This window comes from Fringilla coelebs, assembly GCF_963513975.1.
Source record: "Fringilla coelebs genome assembly, chromosome: 2".
NCBI lineage: Eukaryota > Metazoa > Chordata > Aves > Passeriformes > Fringillidae > Fringilla > Fringilla coelebs.
Window position 1 is genome coordinate 48,164,051 of NC_140029.1, and position 22,343 is coordinate 48,186,393.

Sequence of the window (22,343 nt, forward strand, 5' to 3'; positions counted from 1 at the left end):
TCTGAATGCAGTGCTCGTCTAAATTATTTTCACTAGACATTGGCTTTTGCAAAGGATTGAGGGGACAAATCCAAAAACAAATTAAGATTATCACAATGTCTGATCTCTATGTGCCTGTCCCAGCAGAGACCCATCAGAATCCCAAGGTTAGTGGCCCTTTTCACATGTTCACGGGGAGCAAACCTGCAAGTCAGCGACTGTGAGTTGAGGACTTTTTACATGTTTATAAAACAGTCTCCAGAAAATTTCAGGCTCTGGTGATTTTCTGTCTACTGACAGGATGAGCTGTTCATTCTCCACTATGCAGTCAAACCGAAGTGTATCTTATAATTGGAAAGTCCTCACCAAAGTACCTACTAAGCTGGCAGCGTATTTGTTTGGCTTGCCACACTCTCTAGTCTTCAACAAACTTTCAAAGATGATAATCAAGTCAAAAATAATTGTGTGCAGGCAGCCTTAGCCTCCTCCAGCTCTCATTTAGCTGTCTCGGTGACAGTGAATTACCTGAAGTTCCTCTCCCTCTGAGAACACCAGGCAGGCAGCTCAGGAGTCACCCCAAGAAAGGCAGAGTGAATGATTTCCATGAAACACTTGCCTTTGTGCGCTGCCTGTGCAGAACGCCTCGGGAGCTCAGGTGGGACACAGATCTTAGGAAAGCGCAGATCAATCTGACTGAGGGACATCAAGTGGGAACATTTTCTTTCAGTGCTCGGTTAACCCCAGGTACCAGAGAAAGCAGCACGTACATAACTTTCCATGGGAAGGTGCCGCACTGGTGGGCACAGGTGTGCAGGGAGCTGTTCTACGTGCTCCCACCGCTGCTGTCCATGGGGTGTCTGACCAGCAGCGTGGCCTGGGCTCCCCCGCCAGGCGCACCCTGAGGAGCTGGGACCCCCCCAAGTCAGGAAGACACAGAACTTTGCTGCCAACTCCTGTGTTTTCAATGTTTTCAAACACCTTTTTTTTTTTTTTTTTTTTTTGGTCCTACATCTTCTTAAAAAAAAAATATTAAAATTTGGATTTTTTCCTTTTCCTGTCAGTTCCAAACATTTATGGGAATTTTCATGTGGGGAGCTGAGGGAGTACCGGCTGTGCCTCCCTTCCTGCTTGTTGTCCAGGGTGCGGTTCCTGATTGCAGCAACTCCCGGCTGCCTGCCCGGGAGACTGGGGGGCTGCTCGCTGCTGGTGGCAGGCCAGGGACGGGAGGCAACTGTGTCCACCTTGTGGCTTATTACAAGGAATACCCCCAAGCACCAGTACAGATTGAGGGTGACCTGCTGGAAAGTGGTTCTGCTGAGGAAGACCTGGGGTTCCTGATGGACAAGTTGTCCATGGGCCAGCAGTGTGCCCTGGTGGCCAGGAAGGCCAATGGTATCCTGGGGTGCATCAGGAAAAGCATTGCCAGCAGGCTGTGGGAGGTGATTCTGCCCCTCTGCTCAGGCCAAATCTGAAGTGCTGCGTCCAGTTCTGGGCCTGCCAGCACAGGACAGACATGGAGCTCCTGGAGCAAGTCCAGATGCTGTGGATTAAGGGGCTAGAGCATTTCTCTTATAAGGAAAGGCTGAGGGAGCTGGGCTGTTCAACCTCCAGAACAGACAACCGAGAGGGGATCTCATCAATAATTATCTGAGGGGAGGGTGCCAAGAGCATGGAGCCAGGCTCTGTTCAGTGGTGCTCAGCGACAGGACAAGAGGCAATGGGCAGAAACTGATGCACAGGAAGTTCCACTTGAATCTGAGGAAAAACTTGTTGACTCTGCAGCACCTGAATCTGAGGAAAAACTTCTTGATTACGCAGGTGACCCTGCACAAGAACAGATTGTCCAGAGAGGTTGTGTCGCTCAAAGGAGTTATTCAAGAACGATCTGGAAGCAATCCTATTCAGTGTGCTCTAGGATGACCCTGTCAGTGCAGGGAGGCTGGGCCAGGTGACCCAATGTGGTCCCTTCCAACCTCACCCTATCTGTGATCATATTAGGTTAGGATATTCCAAGAGACAAAACAAGTACATGCACATTTCAAACACCAGTCGGGAATACACAATGGTATTTCTTTTGCCCCGAGAGCACTGCTCCATCCAGCCACGGCACTCGCACGCCTGTGGGCCCCGAAAGGCCCCCGGCCCCTCAGACCCCCCCCCCCCCCACCCCCGCAGCGCGGCCTCCCCGCTCGACCCCGCCTCCCGGCAGACCCCGCGCGCCGTTCGGCCTCGCGAGACTCTGGGCTCTCGCGACAGCGGGGCGCCGCCATCTTACCCGCTCGCTCGGGCGCTCGCTGTGTCGGGCGCTGCGGCTCAGGGCGGCGGGGGGGCCGCCCGTCCCGCGCCGCACCGCCCGTGCCGCACCGCTCCGCCGCCACACTCGGCCGCGCCGCCCTCCGGCGGGGGGGGACCCGCGCTGCGCCCGGGACGCGCTCCCCGGCAGAGGAGCGGCGAGAGCGGGGCCCGCGGAAAGCAGCCGCTGCTCGACTGGTTCCGCCCCCTCCGTGTCGCTGGGCCTCCGGCCCCTGCCGGGCGGCTTCTACCGAACCGGGAGGCGGCGGAGAGTGCGGGGAGGCGCGGCGGGAGCCGGGGTGCCGGCCTGCGGGCGGCGCGGACCCCGCCGCCGGGGCTGCTGCTGTTGCTGCTGGCGGGGAGGCGGGGGGCCTGGGCCGCTCTGGATGGTGGTTAAAATGATCATAGAAAACTTCGAGGCGCTGAAATCCTGGCTCAGCAAAACCTTGGAGCCCATGTGAGTAACCGCGACCCTTCCTCGCCCTCTCGCCCCCTCGAAATAAACCTTCTCCTTGTAGAAGATGGGGATCCGCAGGGGCGGGAAACGCGGTGCCGGCGAGTCCCGGGAGGGCATCCCGGGAGATGCCCTCTCAGCACCCTTCTTCCCCGGCCGCCGTGTGTGAGGGGCTGCGTCGCTCTGGCGCTCTCCCGCTCTCCCTTCGCCGTCCTCGGCCGGGAGGTAGGACCATCTCCCTCCAGAGGATGCAGCTTCCCCCCCTAGCGACCGCGTTCCTCCTCCCTTTGTAGCCCAGGGAGAGCGGGAGACGCTGTGTGTGCGTGTGCCGCTCGCTGTGCCCCGCGCTCAGCCCCCGGAGAGGCCTCGGTAATGAGCACGGCCCGCCGCCCTGTGCAGGGACCTTCTCCGAGAGAGCTCAGGTGCCACTGGGACGTCCAGCGGCATCCTGGGATCTTCCCAGTAGCGTTTGCTACAGACTCGTCGCACATCGTTCTTGGTTATTGTGCAGTATTTGACGCTCTCTGGTTTCCCTTCCCCCAAATTAAAATTGCATCAGTAGAGGACTTGGGAGTAGGAGCCCCAGAGAATAATTTGCTTGTTTGTGAATACGTGCGTGCCCTCTAAGGATAACATTCGCGTGAGTAAGTGGGGCTCTTCTGCAAATGCGTCTTCCTTCTCTGAATGGTATTTTAGTGGAACTGAAGTGTGAACTTAGTTTTAAAGGTGTGTCTTCTGGAAGTATGGTGTCTACAGATAAAAGCATGCACTTTTTTGGTCATTCTGGAACGCTATTTTCACATGTCTGAATTAAATTTGCTGGAGTTTGATTTGAGTTAAATGAACTAGAACTCCTGAATTCAGTCTGGTGTTAACTTTTGTGCTGAGGTGTTTGCCCACTGTAGCTTTAACTCTTGACGAGTTCAGATGGGGGAGCAAAATTTGCTTTATTGCTTCCATAACCATTAGTTAAGTATTTGTATGCACAGATACAGTTTGTAGGGCTTATGCTGAAATAACTTGAAAAAGTTGTAAAATGCTGGGACATTTTTAGGAGAACTTCACTTGGATTGTTCTTTTGTTTGTTTGTGGCCTTTTTTTTGAGGCGGTGGGGAGGAGGTGGTGGTTCTCCTTTATTCCATAGGGCCTAATCCAGGCCACCCTGAAATAGATGAACTGAGTTTACTTTCAGTGGTCTTTGAATTATGCTTGCAGCAAATTACACTGAGTGTCATTGTTATAAAAGTTTTGACGTTTAAGATTTTTATTTTGGGGGGAGACAAAAGGGCATCATCTTGTAAAGCTGTAGTTTGGGGAAGGTGAATTACTTTTTATCTTGGGTTGGTATAATGCAATATGTTGTGTTCTGGGGTGATAGACTTCCCTAGTCCTCTGCTGCATAATGCTCACTATTAGTTTCTGGGTGCTTTCTTGTATGGATATTTTGTTAATGGCAATCAGCAGTTTGATGTCAGTATTTTGCAATGTGCTGGTTAAGAGGCTTGGAACAGACTCAGGTTGGTCCATGTTTCTTTGTTTGAATATTAAACCATGAGCTCTCTTAGCAATAGACAGCAGTTAAAGGGTAGAATTGAGATTTTCAGCTTTCATGATCAGTGCAATTTTCTGCTTTTTTCCCCTAAGAATACCAGCATGTATCTGTTAGGTTAAATGTGGTGTGTGAGCAGATCAAATGTGGTTGTCGTTTTGGAAAACTGTGGAGATGCTGGTCTGACGGATGATGAGTTCCTGGCATTTTTAGCTTTGGGAGGAAACAAACCAGCAGTGACTGTCATTCAGTTTTCTGCAGTGTCCTGTGTAACTGCATTGTTGAATAGATGTTAGAATTGGTGGAGATGCATTGTCCTTTCCTGGCAGACAAGTACTCCTGGAGGTGCTTTTGGTGTCAGCTATCTGAAATGTGTGACTACAGCCATAGCTTCTGACTGTGTGAAAATTTCAGTGTGGAGCTACTTCTGAAGAAGTAACTGTTGCACTACTAGTACGGTGAGGTGCTAACTGCTGATCCTCTGAAGGTGTTGCTGCTGTAGCCCAGAAATGATTTTTGACTTGTCTTTTCCTGTTAATGAAACTAAAGTGCAGAGTGTTGTGTAGTGGCTCTTTCAGAAGCCTTTAGCTGCAAGATACATGCTTAACTTCCTAACTACACCAAGAAAGACACCACTGTATTAGGTCTTTATGGTGGTGGTGTCTCGGTGGTTTTAAGGGGAGAAGTGTATTTAAGAAGAACCATGAATAAATTTTATACAAACATGTCTAGATCTATATTTATGTGCTAGTTACCTAGAGCTGAATAGTTAGAACATGCTGCACTTTCCAAGTTGCCTTTTCCAAGGAGCTAGCCTTTTTTAATCAGGATGTATAACTTGTTCCAAAGGCCATAATGCATGTACTCCTAAAACATAATGTTTCAGAATAAAAGTATCGCAATAGCCACAAAAATTCTCTCATTTTATCTTTAAACAGTTCTAAAAATGCTGACTTCTTAATGTAATGAAACAAGTGTGTTATGTAATTATATAGACTGGACAAGATTTGGTTGTTGAACTGCTTTCACATGGAGTCTCTGGGAATCACTGTTCATAGACAAGAATGTTTCAAGGGGTGAGATGGTGGAGGATTTAAGATTTGGTATTTTGTTAGTGGTAGGTTGTTGGGTTTATTTGTTTGTTTTGGACTACTCTGATGCCTTTGGCAAAGCCTTGGTGATCATCCATACAAAAAGGCCTTATATGAGTTTTGCCTTGTTGCAGTGAGGCAGAAATTGTAAATGCTGCCATGCTGGAGCCTTTGCCCAGTCCAGCTCCATTTAGGGGCATATAGGTCTGTAGTAGCTTTCTACAGGTCTTCAAGAAGAGGCTGCTTTTGTCATTTTGGAAATAACTCTTCGTGCAGAATTGCTAAATATACACACAGAACCCTTGCAGATACAGCCACGTAAATGTAGTACCAGCACAAATAAACTGGCAAGGGGCTTTTTGTGCTGTGGCTACTGTGTGTTTGACTAGAATTATCTTGTGTATTCAACTCCAGTCAGCTCTGTAAAGAAGGCATTTGTTACCAGTAATCCTCGTTGCTTGCAGACAGCAATGAACTAAGTTTGTAGTGTTACACACTTTCTTGTTCATGGCATGGTTTCTATCAAGTGTTGGAAAATGTTAAACTTGGAATATAACCGTCTGCCTGTCACTTCTGATTTCTATACTAACAAGGCACTCACTGAGCCTGTCAATTGTGATGAGTTTCTTTCCTGCAAGTCCATTCCAGATACTCTATAAACTGTGTATATAGTCCTCGCTGGAATATCAGGATCTGGCTTGGCCAAGTTCCAAGTACGGATTTCTTTAATTTTTTTTTTCTTGAATTTGTTTGAATCTTTACTTGTGAAAAAAAATAGCTTTTTATACTAGTGCTACATTCACAATTTTGCTTTTAAGACATTGTAATGCTCCCCCTTGCCCTAATTCTCTACACTGGAAAGTTTCCTTGGTTTTAATTACTTTGTGTAAAATAAATTAAATTGAAATATTTGTGACCTGCTGAATTTTACTTTCAGTTTGATTAAGGCTCCTATATCTAATTTTTTTCCACTTCACTGTATTTACATTTTTGTGAAGGTTTGTTCCTGTGCTGAATCTAACTTGAAAAAAAGATTAAATGCTTACAACATTTATGCAGTATTTAGGCATACCTCATTGAAATGGAAAGGTATTTTTCATTGGTGAATTCTGTAAGTGAATGTGGTGTTGTAATGACTTGCATCAGATGGAATAAAATGAAAATTTTTTAAAGAATATTTTGAGTATATTTATCATTGGAGTATTACTTGGCTAGTGATCTGTGTCCTCTGGTGTTATACTCTCTCTAGTCTTTGTCAAGCTTTTCAGCCCTTTTTTTTTTTTTGGCTTCACAGATTACTAAGAAAAGGTAGCAAATAAAAAGGGTTTACAGTGGTGTAAGGAATATGCTAATAAGCCAGGATGTTGAAAGCATAGAAATAAGTTAAAATGAAAAACCCTGTCATTTATTTCATGTGGCACATCATCCTACCAATAACACTTACTAGGCTACCGTGAGATTTCTCTGATTTTCCATGAAACTTCCTAAGAAGTTCAGAAGCAATAAGCATTTCTCTTCATTTCACTTACTTTGTGAACACCTTGTGTGAAGCTATTTCTAACTAAGGTAAATAAAGCACAAATGCACATCAGTGGTGTGTAGTTTTTAACACTAGTTATTTTTCTACATCTGCTGTGAAACTTGATAGTTTGTTCATCTGACTCACAGAGGGCTACTGTGTTTGAGAAATCAAGGTTCCTACCTTAGAGTACTGATACTGCTAGGCATGTGAGTAAAAATATTATGTTAGTATTAAAAGATTGGTATTATTAGGTATAGTTAAAAGCAGAAAATAAAAAGGAGAAAATTACCCCTGTTTCAGGAAACCTTTTTTGTTCTTGCAGTGAATATCAGCAGTGAAGTGAAACCCCTCTGACTGCATTGCGAGTCACAGAGACACTGTGATGAGTTTTGCTTTCTGCATTGAATGGATGTTGGAGAGCCAGCAAGCTGACAGCTGTTCTGCCTCATGAGAGCTGTCTTGAATCTAGGGGTGGTATTCTAGGCTGCCAATTACAGGTTGCAGCTGTATGAACATGTCAGATCTGGGTATCAGAATAATTTAGAACTGATTTAATGGCATCATTAGCTTGAATACAGCTTTGGAGGCTGTAGCGTTCCTCAATGTGTTTCTATTGCTTTAAGTACTGTTAGAGAGGTAATTAAAGTGAGTATCATAAGAGTAGTCCTTCTCAGCCACGATAGTGTCTCAGGATAAAAGTTGGATCTTGCTGAATGAGTTTGTCATTCATTTTACTTACTGAAGTAAATTTGCACCATAGCTTTTTTTTTTTTTTTTTTTTTGTGACAGCAGAGCAACAGAGTGGTGCAACTGCCTGAATTAAGCTGGCTGTACTGCCCGATAGGCCATGTACATCTTTCTGCACCCACTCAGCCCTGCAAGTAGAAAGCATTTCTCTCATCCTTCAAACACAGCCATGTCCACCATGGTTAATGTCAAGAACTGAGCAGTATTTTAGCAGTCGGTCTTCAGGCAACAAAGCTAGACTCTGAAATTTAGGTTATTAACTTTCAGGATCAGAGCATGGCAAATAGCATGCACCTACATGTTATTTCCTCTACAGCAGCACCATTTGTTGCCTGGAGGACTACAGACCTGCTTCTGAGGTTTCACTGTGTTGTGGTAGTTTAAATTTGTCAGGGAACTAGTTTCAGGATTTGCAGCATCTTTTTGGTTTGTACATTAATTTTAAAACTGAAGAAAAAAATCCCCTTGTGTAGTTCCTTTACATCTTAAAAAAGTAGTGTGTGCATACAGCATAAGCTATGTGTTAATAAGGGCTTTTGAACATAGATCTACACGACTAATATGTTTTTGCATACACTAATATCTATTCCACATATGCTGCATTTCTCATTTAATGCTAAAGACTGTAGTTTCCTGGTGATTAAAAAAGTCAAAGTGGATTTTCAGAACATATTTTATATTTAAAAGAATGTGAGTATTGGAAACAGGTGAAAAAGTGTTTAACGAATTGCAGAGTATTCAAATAGGAAGTAAATAGTACTTAGAGGTGACTCAGCCAAATGACTTTTCCTTTTTCAAATATTTTTTGCAACAACAAAAAAAAATTAAATTTACCCTGACAGTTCCAGCTTTTCTGGTTGATCTTTATTTGAAATAGTAATTTCAAATAATGACTGCAAAACAATATGAGGTCAGAAACATAGGTTTTTCAGCTTTCCTGTGAGCTTTATTGAACAGTTCCTTCTGTGATTGAGCAAAATATTTGATTGGGAGTTGCTTTCCTTTTTGAAGCTTCTATCTGTTGCATAGCAATTGGAGGTATCCGTATAATTCTGAAGAATATGTAGAGATCTAGCCAGAGAATTCTTCCATCTGTGCCTGTATATTCAGAACTGTTTATTAAAGCAGGATTACATGAGCAGTCTCCCTTGTTTAAGAGAGAGGAGTAGGCGCTGTGTATTTTCTGGCTTAGAGAGTACAGACTGCAAAAAAGTATTACTAGAGGTATAAGCATTTAACATTGCTAGGAACAATGATACATGTATATTTCTGAATATATGATATATATTCAGAAATTGGGTGTAAGAAAACATGCTATCGTGTTTAATGGTAGCACACACTGGGATGTACTTGCTGCAGTGGAAGTGAATTCTGATTACTTGTGCCAGCTGGTGCTTGTTTGTTTGTTAAAGAAAACACAAGTGAAAACAGGAGGAGAGATTTGTGATTACAGATGTGTATTAGTGCTTGCAGCACATGCCTGCAGTATGTTGAGGGGAAGAAGATAGGGCAGTCAGAGTTGAGAAATGTTTTTCTGAAAGCTTCAATGAATGTGATCATTCTTATGATAGCACCTGGCTACTAGAAAAATGAAGTTATATGTAAAGTTCTGTCACACTTGTAATGCACAAGTTGTGTTTATGGTGAGGACTGATGTACCACACTATATTCAAGGATTAAGCTAAGGATTCAAGCCTGTATTTAATAACTGAAAATGTATATAATTCAGTGAGCAGAAGAATCAAATTACGGACTTTTTGTTCATGTTTAGAGCAACGTAGAGTATTTGAAATGCGTTGGTGGTATTCTAATTTTTCTCAGATACCAGTTAAGGATCTTTCTCTATTATCTTTCAATCTGCAAGAATATAGCAGGATACCTATATTGTATGATAAATCCTTGTGCTACACTGTATATTTGCTGCCATCAGCATGGGTGCCTTTATGCTTTTCTTTATTCTCATATTACTTGTTAACAAAACAAAGTCGATTATAAGAGCATAAAATGCAAGACAAAGAGGTTTAGAAAAACTGACAAAGCTAGCTGAAAATCAGTGAAAAATTCATGTATGCACAACAGAGACAGAGAAGGCATATTGGGTATTATTCACACACAAAGGCTGCTATTCTCTAAGAAAATACTGTTAAACTAGAGAACATAAGATCTTGTTTATCAGAAAAACTCAAGGCCCCATAATCCAAACCAGCGGATTTTTACTAAACCAGTGGATGGAGAATTTATACAGAACATTTCAGAATTAAGTTTGAGTGAAAAAATGGAAAGGAATTGCTTTTAAAAAAGTTCCCCCCAAACAAAATTATTAAAGATTATGTCTAGAACTCTTGATAGCTATAAAGGAATTTTCAGGCAGACTTCCTTTATTCACAGTTTTGTAAACTTTAAATTTTTTTTTTTTTTACTTTGTGAGGCCTGTTAGTCCTCTCTTCCACCACTTGAGGTTGCTAGCAATTTAATTTTAACATCATCTTAAAAAAGGCATTGCAAGAGTTTTAAAAGCCATAAAAGATCATATTATAGACTTGACAGATTTATTTAAGATACTATCTAGAGAAACAGTCTTCACATTAGTGTGGGAAAAACAGATGAATTGTTGGTTTTTTTCAAGCTTTGAATAACAGATATAGAAGATACTTGTGTTTCAAGTCAGTAGCTGAAAAAGGATATCAGCCTCTATCTGTGTAGAGATCATTTGCAGTTTAATTTTAAGAAATTAGAAGAAAGCACATAAAATCCTAGTGTTGATTTGCGAAAGCATCATCTCACTCTGCCACAAAACTCACTGTATTAATTATTGATTAATTAGTGTCAATTTGAAATAATTTGCCTGTTAGTATTTTTTAAAAAGGAGTATTTGTTAAGTAGGCAAAATTGAATGTGTGTAAATTCCTATTGTTGTAGAAATTCCCCTGTGCACACTGAATGATAATAATAGTAGAATTCAGTGCAATTTTTTTTAAAATTTGTTTATATGTGGCCGTACAGTGTGACAGATGTTGAAACATGCATGAGTGCACAGTAGAAAGTGATCCTGTGTTTTGCAAATTAAAAGTACATTTTCATTGAGACTATTTTCATAAGCATATCTTGGAGTTGGGTGGGTGACTTCAAGTCCTGGGGAGAACAGGATTGCTAAGATTTCCAAAGTCATCACTGCAGGGAGGATGAAAGCATTAACTGTTCATTATTTTTAAACATCATCTGTTTGTTTGGGTTTTGGGGTTTTGTTTGTTGGTTTTGTGTGGTTTTGTGGGTTTTTGGTTTATTTTTTGGGGAATAATTTATGGTTTGTTTATTTTGTTACGGTCTAGGTGGCTATCCAGAGAAGATTTTCTGGTTTTTATCCTGCTCATGAAAGGGGAATTGCTTTAAACTGAATATGAGGTTGTCGTATAGTCAGTGCTGTAGGAGCTGCAGAATTAAGACATATTGTAGTAGTTCAGAGCAGTAGGTTTTTACCTTCTAGATGGACTTGGGTTTGACTTGGGTTTTTTTCCCCCCCTTTTTCTTCTTCTCCCCCCCCCTCCACTAAATTTTGAGTGCACATGTCACTTAAATAAGTTGTAGCAGGTTTTGAATGACAGCTGGCTGTTTGTATTATTGAATGAGAACCAAATTTTTGGAAATTGAAATTAAAAAAGGAAAACTGAGGATAATCATGTGAAAATTGTCTGCTCCCCACCTGTCATGATGAAAACAGCACATTAATTTTCCATGGCACAATTCAGTTTCACAATTGAAACTGGGAAAGTTTTGAAAATCTGAAGTGCCATTGAAGTTGTGTGAAGAAACAGTAATAAAAATTAATAACTTTTCAAATTCAAGGATTGAGAGGTTATGAAATGCTGGTCTTAGTGCCTGCTGAAGGCTGAGAGAGAACCCTCATTACAGACTGTGATGAATACTGTTGGACACTGGGATTTCAGATAATCTGCTTGGCTGATGTGCTCAGGTGCTTGCAGCGTTAGAGTCCTACTGCTGTCATTGTAGGAGGTTGTGTCAGGTTGTGCACTGACTTGGTGCTCAGACTGTATTTTCCTCTGGATAAAGAATTGTTAGACCTGAATGGGGCAAACTAGATTTGAAAAATTTCTGAAGAATTTTTAGTCAGCATGCAGTCTGATTTTTGATTAGCAGTATATATTTTCATTTTATTCATTTAGTATCCATGGATTCTTTTGCAATGATTATGAACTCAAATTTCCTGTGTCTATAAATAATGCAGACTAACGTGGAATACAGTGGTACATCCACTAGCAGCCCAAGTTGCTTTTTCAGCATGAAATTCTAGTATTGCCTGCTTTCTAAAGGATGCTGGGTTACATTTGAAGCTCTGACCTTTAACTTCAGGGCTCTCTGTGCTGGGCCCAGGCTGTCCATAAGTAATGCTGATGGATTGGCTTCCTTTGCTTAGCAGATATGTTTGCATGGAGGATGTTGCTTGCTGTGCAGGAGATAAGTTTCCCTGGTGAGAGGAATTAGGTGGTCTCATATGTTTGCTTAGGGATTTGGGTTCTTTTGCCCAATGTCCAAAATAATGTCATTTCAATGATCAACATTTAGATTAATAATTAAGCTTTGGTATTTGTATCTTATTAATTGTGGAAGGGATTACAAACTTCTTATTCCTTTAGATAACTGTTGGACCTCTATACTAGAGCAGTATTTGTGTCATGTTCATATTCAGTGCAACTCCCTGACCATAGATAAATTTTTCTTATTGGTTATTTTTGCTAGAAAGCATGTACAGTTAGGATGCATCAGTGCAGTTTTTTTCTTCTTGTTATTCTTTAAAATATTAGTAAAAACTTTGATGACCACCCAAATAAGTTGTCTGTATCACATGACTGGTATGCATCCATTCAATCTTGCATTGTTTTGTGGGGCCTGAAGTCTTCCTTTGGTATATGCTGAATAAGGAGATTAAGTTGTTTAAGACCAGTGTCTCACTATGTCATTAGTTACTCTTTTTGAAACAGGAATGGTTTTGTGCAGTAGTCTCACTTGCTTTGGCAGGCTTTACAACACCACCTAAAGTTCATTGTAGATTGCTATTTGTGAAACATTGTAAAAAAATTTGCCACTTGTATTAAATAATGTTCTACTGAATGTGGATACATGGCTTTCTTCATTCTGAGTTCTTTTTTTATGTGCATTAGACCATCATCTTATACATTGAGGAGCTCTGTATTTAATTGTCATTTGAATTCAGAATTCATATGCCAAATGGATAATGATCCCCTAAATTTCCCTCCATTTTCAGTGTACCTCTTATGGAAATGTCTGTTACAATATATGAATTTAGGCTTTTGAAACTGAAAAAAACAGTTTCATGGTGTTAGTATATGTAAGTAGTAATAAGAATGTTCACAAGTGTATTTAAGAGAATACTCAAGGGTGTGACTTTTTTTTTTTTTTTTTTTTTTTTGTAGCACAGATCACTTCTACTGTATCACTGTATTAATTTGTAATTGGATAGACTGACATTTCCCAGATAACAGTTACTCATTGTTGCATTCAGAATTATTGATTCCATCTTTGGGGAGTTAGGAGTTAGTATTCATTGTCTTTTTTTTAAAAACAAAACAGTTAGGCAGTTGAGGCTGTTTCTTATGAAACAGTTTGTTCTAGTTAGCTCTGATGTTCTCTGTGCAGTATTGTTAGGAAAATTCTAGGCAATTGTTCTTTTGAAAAGGAAAGTGATACTTAGAACTGTTATCTATCTGGACTCTGTTTTGAAAAATACACTTGAGTATTTTTCAATTGCTTTGGTTAGAAATTATTTTGCCCTATTATTGCCCTATTATTTTGGTCATACTAGTTTCAGACATTAATTTCTGTAATTAATTTGGTTTTTTTTTCCTAACTAATCTATTTGCAGATGTGATGCAGATCCATCTGCCCTAGCTAAATATGTTCTGGCTTTGGTAAAGAAGGATAAAAGTGAAAAGGAACTGAAGGCATTGTGTGTTGATCAGCTGGATGTATTTCTTCAGAAAGGTATGGGCTTTGTCATAACAATTAAGATTGAGTGAAAATTCTGTCTTGTTCAATTTATTCAAGCAATCATTTACCACAGAGTTGGGCTTTGATCTCTTTATTAGCTTTATTACTTTGTAGAATGTAATTCAGTTTTCATAAACTAATTTAAAAAAGCCCAGGTCTATAGGTTAGCATGCATATATTAGGTATATGTTTTGTTAGTACTCACAGAGGCACAGAATCATAGATGGTTTGGGTTGAAAGGGACCATAAAGATCTTGTAGTTCCAGCTCCGTCCTGGGCAGGGACATCTCACACTAGACCAGGTTTGTCAGGTCATGGTCTGACCTGGTCTTGATTACTTCCAGGACTGGGCATCCACAACTTCCCTGGGCAAGTACTGAACCTCTGTATATGTATAGGCCAGAAATATTTTTCCAGATGCTTTATTAAGAGACATTAAATAATTCAAGAATTGAAATTTTTTGTGAAATATTCTTCATTATTGACATGTTTTTTGACTCTGTAAATGTCCTTTTAAAATATAAATTAGGGACGCAGTATTTAAAGAGAATACTCTTTGGTTTTTTTGCTGAATGCAGGTTTTGGTTGCTTGTCTGAGTTTTTTGGGTTTATTTCTTTATTAATTTTTAAAGCAAATGTTAACCATGGTTTTTTATAATGGATATTTGTATGCTCCTTACTTTTAGAAACTCAGATATTTGTGGAAAAACTGTTTGATGCTGTGAATACAAAAAGCTACCTACCTCCACCAGAACAGCCATCATCAGGAAGCCTGAAAGTAGAATTTTTTCAGCACCAAGAAAAGGAGACAAAAAAGGAAGAGGTGGGCATTGATTTTAATTTACACATACATCTTTTTCGTCATTCATGTAATTTGCTTATGTTCAACTTTATAGTGTTTATTAGTAATAGTTATTAGCAATTTATTATAGTTTCTATCAATAATTATGTTTATTAATCATATTATTAATAATTACATGACAGTGTTAAAATAAGTCAGAAGATTTGTGCTTGGCACGTTGAGCACTGCTGCGTGATTTTTCTAACACAAGTGGGTGTTTCTAATGAAAACCAAGGTGGTTTTGCTGAGGCAAAGGTAAATGAGATTATTTAGTAGTGTAGGAGCTGCAGTATAACCTGCATTAGTTCTCTGGTTAAAATTGCTGTTGTGCTTGTGCTGCACTTTAATTCTCCATAAATCCAGGCTGCTATTCTAAATTGCAGTTCTCACTCCTTCAGCTGCTTGATGCAGATAACATCCTTTTGTCACAAGTGTTTAATGTTGTTCATTGAGCCAGAAGAGTAAGTTTTTGCTTTTCAATAGCAGCCCAAGTTCACCTCTGGGAAAGTGTTTTAAGTGTGAACTGAACTAGATAAGCTGCTGATGAAAGAAAGACTTTGGTATTGGTTGTTGAACATCCATGCTTTCTCAAATCTTCCCAAAGCCTTAATAGGATTTTTTGTTTACCTACAGTAAAAGCAGCTGTATTTTAAGTGCAGCACCATAAAGATTATTTTATTTTATCTCAAACAGGGATTTGAATATTCCTAGAAATAGAAATAAACATGTTACGAAGATTCTCTTGTTATGTTAGAGACTAAAATATTTAATTTCAGTGTTACTGCTGATTGCTCAGTGTTCAGAGTTTTTGGTTTTATTTGGTTATGCAGAAGTCTGCGTTTTAGTGTACTCATGTTTTGATCTAATATCTATGCTTTGAATTCAGATTGTTAAAGAGGAAGAGCGAGAGAAAAAGTTCTCTAGAAGATTAAATCACAGCCCTCCTCAGTCAAGTTCTCGCTACAGAGACACCAGGTAAAAAGTTTTGTTTAACTCCTTGTATTATATCAGTAATCAGATGGATTTCGATTTTTTGCTGAATTAAATACTTTGTTTCTGTATTGTCATCTAATAAGCCTGAAAAGAAAGCTTCTATTGCTTTTACGCATATGTAGTTAAGTGGCAAGTGTGTGTCAGTGTAACCTGTGTCTCAAGTTGTGCACAGCTATTACCCTTGGAGTTATAGGAGTAATTCTGGTGTTAGATTTATGGTTTATATTGCAGTATTTATTCTGCTTGATATTGAGTTTGAGTTTTGATTTTGAAGCATTCCCTTCAATAAGTCTTGGTGTTTCCGACTTGGGAAATATGCAGTATTGGGCAGAAACAGAAATTTATATATGTTTTAAAATTGTAGGTATGGTAAAAATAAAATGAATAAATCCTTCTGAGAAGAAAGGAGTAGCCATAAGTTACATACAATTTGTAGCTCTTCTCTAGTTTTCCATTGACATTTTTTAAAGTTTTCAAGTAGTTAAGATTTCAAATTACGGCTTCATAAGTCTTGTAATTAACATCTTATATTTCATGTTTAGAAGCCGTGATGAAAGGAAAAAAGATGAACGTTCTCGGAAGAGGGATTATGACCGAAATCCTCCCAGAAGAGATTCCTACAGGGATCGATACAACAGACGGAGAGGGAGGAGTCGGAGCTACAGCAGGAGTCGAAGTAGGAGTTGGAGCAAAGAGAGGTTACGGGACCGTGATCGAGACCGGAGCAGAAGCCGGAGCAGAACGCGAAGCAGAGGTACCAACAGTTGGTCTCTAAAATACGGTGAATGTTTTCTACAAAATTTAGAAACTAAACTTGAAAACTGTGTTCAGAATGTACTAGAATTTCCTCTATTGATCTTGTTCCTTTATTCAGATTTAGCTTTGTTTTCTGTGGAAATGAGGCTTTTGTGATTGTGTTCTCAGTTCTTGTTTTCCTCCATTACCCTCTGTTCTGTTTTAATATCTTTGTATTGAGGTGGCTGTGCTGGCCACTTTTAAGCATTGTTGCATGAGAGGCAGAAAAATAAAAGTTATTTCCATTTCATTAAGTTTTAGGAAACTCAGAATCTGGTTTAGGGAGATACAGAAATTAATATCTTTGTCCTGTCTTTAACAATGTACAGGTAAAAACCAGTCTGGTAGAACTCCCCTGTGTATTTTTTTTCTGTAAAACAGCCCTTGGTAGCTCAGCCCTAAAACTAGAAATGCAGATTTCTGGAAAATATGAGAGCAGATATTTTCCAGACAACTTATTAACAAGCAAATTAAATGACATGCAGCAGTTTAACTAAAGGACTACAACATGATTAAATCTTAATTTAAGGATTATTTACACAAACTGAAATGACAGTACCTTATGGACAATATTTTAGAGTGAAAGCTTTGTTTCTTAGAGCATGAAGAAAAGCCTGTTTTATCCACACTGATGATGATACCCACACCTCAAAGCCATCTTTGAGACATTTCATAATATTCCTTTAATGTGGAGTTATTTAAGTCTATTAACTTATGTAATGACATAACGAGTCTGTCTTAATTGAGATACTTACTTTTGTCTTGGTGGTAATACTAGAAAATGAAGAGAATAGTTTGTATGTATTCAGAATAAAAGGTCATTTTACTTGCTCTATCTGCCCAGGAGTGTTCCACACCAGTCAAGCATTATTATTTCACCTATTAAGGCAAAGCTTTGCATGCAATAAATATGTGCATTTGAGTGCAGCAGAAAATGAAAATCAACGAAATGAAGACACAACAATAACATTGTCTTGAAATGTTAAAGATTTGTAACTTTTATAGTATTTTCAAGCCATTGTTACCCTTTTCTTGCCATTGCTTCCCTTTAGTAAAAAAAAAAAAACTTAATATCTGAAGTTCTTACATGGATCATTAAAGAAGATGTACTCTGCCTGAAGTTAAATAGGGCATCTGCTCTACTGTGGATATATCTGTTATTAAAATTGCCCAGGGACTGGCTATGTACTTCACAGATTATTATTTTTCTGATTAAACCTTTGGAATGTAGAATCATGGAATAGTTGAGGTTAGTGGAGACCTCTGAAGGTGGTGTAGTCTAATAACCTTTATCAAAACAAATAAACTGGAGCAGGTTGCTTAGGACCAGCTGGGTTATAAATAACTCCAAGGATGGAGACTCCACAGGCACTTTGGGCAACCTGTAAAACATTTCAATTATTGTGTATATGTAGTGGGTTGATGTGGAGTAAGGATACTTAGAGAGTAGTGGCTGTTTCTGGTGAAAAGGTAGATAAGAAATTATCCAGTATAATTTTTATTTTTATTTTGTTGTTACAGAAAGGGATTTAGGAAAGCCAAAATATGACATGGATAGAACAGATCCATTAGAGAACAATTATACTCCAGTTTCTTCTGTGACAAATATTTCATCTGGCCACTACCCTGTCCCTACACTGAGCAGTACTATTACTGTTATTGCTCCTGCTCATCATGGAAATAACACTACTGAAAGTTGGTCGGAGTTCCATGAAGAGCAGCTGGACCACAACTCCTATGGAAGACCTCCGCTGCCAAAGAAACGCTGTAGAGATTATGATGGTAAGTACATTTTAATTTTTTAATTGCTTCCTGCAGCTATGTTTGTCCCCTTTCTGAAAAGATTGAGGTAATTCACCCTTCTTTTTCTGATCTTCTCTAGTATAGTGGGGTTTTTCTATTGCACACTTCTTGGTTGCAAATTTTACCATGTTACCACTTCTTACTGACTTCAGACAGCTCTTTTAGTGTTTGTCTACTTTTTACTTGCTAGGACTATTTTGTATAAATTAAAAGTAATATATTTAAAAAATCCATTTTTATCCAGGTTTTCTGTCTTAGGTCATGTTCCAACCAAATACTGTATGTGGTGGTTTTGAAAATGGTTGGCACCTTACTGATCTCATCTTATTTCATTCTATCCTATCTAACAGACAGTTTTTAACTAGAAAGGTCTAGAGCTGAAACTTCCCAGGCTCATTTCTTTCTGTGTAGGTGTTTCTTAAAACTGGCTAGGTTTTTACTTATCTCTGTCTTAAGATTTCATTTTAAATGTCTTGTGCCAAAATATACACAAGAGGCTGCTGCAGCTGGCAGTGCCTTACCTAAACTCAGCCAGTCAACCTGTGAGCTCAGATGGGTTGAAATCTTCCTGTGAAGTTGCTTCTGAGGGATTTTGCTGTTGTTTTATTGCGTACCACAATGAGGACTTTAAGTTCTAGGCCAGTTTACATTCAGAACTCTGATTAGAAAATTTTTTTAAGTAAAAAAAAATGGGAAACTGAGCTTTCAAGTGTTGGCAGAGTTGTACTGATGAAGAATAGTTTTGCCAGTGTACCTGACAGCAATATGGAGCAAGTGGAATTGTGGATGTGTCATTTTGTTTTGAAGTTTTTTCTCTTCAGTGGCTACATGTTTCCATCATACTGCTCTTCCTATCTGCGCTTTCAAATTTTCAACCTTACGCTCTGCTGAAATTCTGTTTTTGTTCAACATTTCAATTTCACGTGCTCTATAACTCTTCCTGAAGATGAGGTAATGCATACTGCTTCCCCACATCATGTCTTGAGGAAGTGGGCACTCCTCTTTCCTATTTACCAGAGGGTGTTTCACCCTTTTCCCTGTATTGCACTGACTGGTAGTTTGGTGTCATTTCTGTGGACACTGTTGCTAAACAGATAGTAATAGAACAGTCTGGGCTAGAAAGGCCCTGTTAAAGTCATCTAGTCTGGCATCCCTACAATAGGCATGGTCGTCTTCTATGAGATCTTGTTGCTCAGAGCCCACTCCAATATGACCTTGAATGTTTCCAGCTTTTCTGGAAACATTCCTCTGTTTCCTCTGGAAACTGCCTCTTCCACTGTTTAACCACTTTCATTATAATAATTTCTTTTTCTTATATTTGCTTTGAATCTACCATGTTTTAGTTTAAAACTGTGACCCCTGGTCCTATCACTTCATGTCCCACCAAAAAGTTTGAAGTATAAGGGCTGCAGTGAGTACTTAAATTCACTCTCTGAGCCTTCTTTTCTCCAGTTTGAACAGCTCCAACTCTCAGCCCGTCCTCATAAAAGGTGCTTCAGGCTTTTGTTAGTTTTTGTGGCCCTCCTCTGACCTCCTATGTTTGACTTGTGTGTAAAAAAAAAAGTGTATGTGTATTCATTTTTATTTATATATATTTAATATTTACAAATGCATATCTTATATGTAAATAACAAATTTTGCTCTTATGTAACCACATTAAACTATGGCAGATGTTTATAATGTTTCCTGAAACAATTGCAAAAGAGGAAAAAAAAAAAAAGTAAATTTGTTCATGTTGGAATTTCATAATATTAACTTCTGACTTTTGATTGGGGTTTCTCAATCCTAGCATCTGCACTTTTTGCTTAGAAACAAATTGATTTTGTTGATGTGATGACATCTAGAGTTGATTCTTTGCTTTCACCATTTGTTATAATACAGTGCAGAATAATTAAACACTTTTTCCTAGCAAGTTTCTGCAATGTCTGTGTGTGCTGATTGTTAAAAATAAAATTAAACAATTTCATTTTCTAATCTAAGCTTCTGCTGGTATGTGGAGCTCTTAATTTACAAACTGCCACATTATATATTGAATGTCTTGTATCTACCCTGAATCGAGCTACAGCTGAATACTGACAACAGTTCTTTTTGATGTTTCAGAGAAGGGTTTCTGTATGAGAGGAGATATGTGCCCTTTTGATCATGGAAGCGATCCAGTAGTGGTAGAAGATGTGAATCTTCCTGGCATTCTACCTTTTCCAGCACAGCCCCCTGTTGTCGAAGGACCACCTCCTCCTGGACTTCCTCCCCCTCCACCAATTCTCAGTCCTCCTCCTGTTAACCTTAGACCTCCAGTACCACCACCAGGCCCCTTACCACCTAGCCTTCCACCTGTAACAGGTAATTAAAAAAGATCAAACCCACGGGTTCTTTTATAGGAAGGCCTGGATCTTACTTGAATTGTATGCAGTGCAAAAAGCCGTTTTGAAGAATCCCAGCTGTATTATGTAAAGTTGAACAGTGCTCTACTGTGGCATAGCTTACTTCAAAATTATTCTGTCTGATGAGAATTGTTGCAGCGTTGGTTATTGTAGAATGCTGCATGCTAAGAGTGACTACTCTTTAATATGGAATAATATTTTCATTGTTTTTAAGCAGAAGCATGACATAACAAAATTCAGTTCCTTGAGTATTATAGAAGTTGTCCAAAATTGACTACTGTCAAAGAAGGGAAAATCCTGGAAACAACTGATCCTTACTGTTTCATTCATAGTAATAGAAGTAAAGATAATTCATGACCGCATCAAATTTATACCTGAAAATACCATTTGAGGTTAATTTTAAAACTAAACTTGTAAAGTAACTAAGGAGAAGTCTCAGTTGTTTTTACTGTTTCACTGGAAAGTACCTCAGCTGAAGCCCTAAGAATTACATGAAAACTTATGTGCCTGGCTGTCATTTATAAAGTAGTTAAAGTTTAGTGCTGAGTTGCCTTGTGTGGTTTAAAAGCTGTTATGTTATTATGTTAGTTTTATGTGATTATTCCTTTGTCTCTTTTTTCTCCTAACTTACGGGTCCCACTTCATAAAATTATTCAGGAGTAATTGCTATTTGATATTGCTTAGAAGTTTCTTAAACTGTTTAAATTTCCAGTTGATAGTATATTTAAGAAAGATATGAATGAATGTATTTATTTCAGTTAATATAGAATGTAACTTCCTCTGGTTTGGGCAGTTCTGCATTACATGCTATTTTCAGATCTGGTTCACAAGTTCAGATATATCACTTTATAACTTTTTCCAAAACCTACTCTTGTCAATGATTAAATTGAAGATCAGGCTTGACTGTTTAGCTTTGAGAGAGTCGCATTACCTGTTTTAAAAAAAGTCAAACCAACCAAATTTTAAGAAGAGTTCCATTAGAGTTGAAGGTTTCTTCTTGAGTGTTTAGAAAAATTATTTCAGTCAAGTTAGTTATTGTCATCATAGCACATTTTGTAATATTAAAAAATACTTTTGTTACTTCAAAAATAAAATTTGTTTCTTTGATCAGCTTTTATTGAGCTTTTAAGGGCTTAATTTGGTAAAGATGAATACTAGTCTAGCAATTAAATTTTACTTGTAGAAAGAAGGTGTTTGGAGAAATGTTAAATGATTCAAATGCTTTTCAGTCTAATCCAAGTTCTGAGTCATTTGTGTTGCGGGTGGTTTCATGTGAATTTGTGGTACAGCATCAAGTCTGCAGGGGTGCCCTCTCAGCCCCTTTTTTCTTAAATAACCTTAAAAGTATTTCAGATCAGTTTCCTTATGAGGGGAGTGTAATGAAAGTGTAGTGGATAATAAATGAATGCAGCGTTTTCCTTTGTTTTTGGCAGGACCACCCCCTCCCCTTCCACCACTGCAGCCTGCTGGCATGGATGCCCCCCCAAACTCAGCAACCAGCTCAGTTCCTACTGTTGTTACCACGGGTATTCATCACCAGCCGCCTCCTGCTCCACCCTCTCTTTTTACAGCAGGTGTAGTACTGAGGCTTTGCCCACAAGGTTTGCTAAATAGAATAACATTGATTCATATTATACTGTACTTTATAGAGATTATAATGTCATATTTTGAGAGAATAAGTTTGTGCTGTATAGATTGTGACAGTAAATTAACATTCTTCTTTTCAGACTTAGTTCAAGACATAACGTAAAATTTGCATATAAAGTGTGAATTTTGACTGGAGAGTAATATTTTTATTATGTTAAAGCAGAAAACTTGGCATGATGGTTTTTTATGATAGTGGTTATACAGCTCCTTTATTGTAACTCTATC

The 22,343-nt window shown here is 39.1% G+C and overlaps 1 protein-coding gene across 3 annotated transcripts in view; it reads left to right on the forward strand.

Annotated features, from left to right (window-relative positions):
- The first annotated feature begins 2,241 nt into the window (after positions 1 to 2,241).
- Positions 2,242 to 22,343, forward strand: part of RBM26 (RNA binding motif protein 26) — a 47,309-nt gene continuing 27,207 nt past the window's right edge. For 2 of the 3 annotated variants that reach the window (XM_084226005.1, XM_084226007.1), the window contains exons 1-8: positions 2,242 to 2,728; positions 13,534 to 13,652; positions 14,345 to 14,481; positions 15,386 to 15,474; positions 16,035 to 16,246; positions 17,809 to 18,069; positions 20,191 to 20,430; positions 21,905 to 22,072. In XM_084226005.1, the coding sequence (XP_084082131.1) occupies positions 2,658 to 2,728; positions 13,534 to 13,652; positions 14,345 to 14,481; positions 15,386 to 15,474; positions 16,035 to 16,246; positions 17,809 to 18,069; positions 20,191 to 20,430; positions 21,905 to 22,072 (1,297 nt within the window). In that variant the 5' untranslated portion in view covers positions 2,242 to 2,657. The remainder of the gene's footprint in view (positions 2,729 to 13,533; positions 13,653 to 14,344; positions 14,482 to 15,385; positions 15,475 to 16,034; positions 16,247 to 17,808; positions 18,070 to 20,190; positions 20,431 to 21,904; positions 22,073 to 22,343) is intronic. The other variant, XM_084226006.1, reaches the window with a different exon arrangement.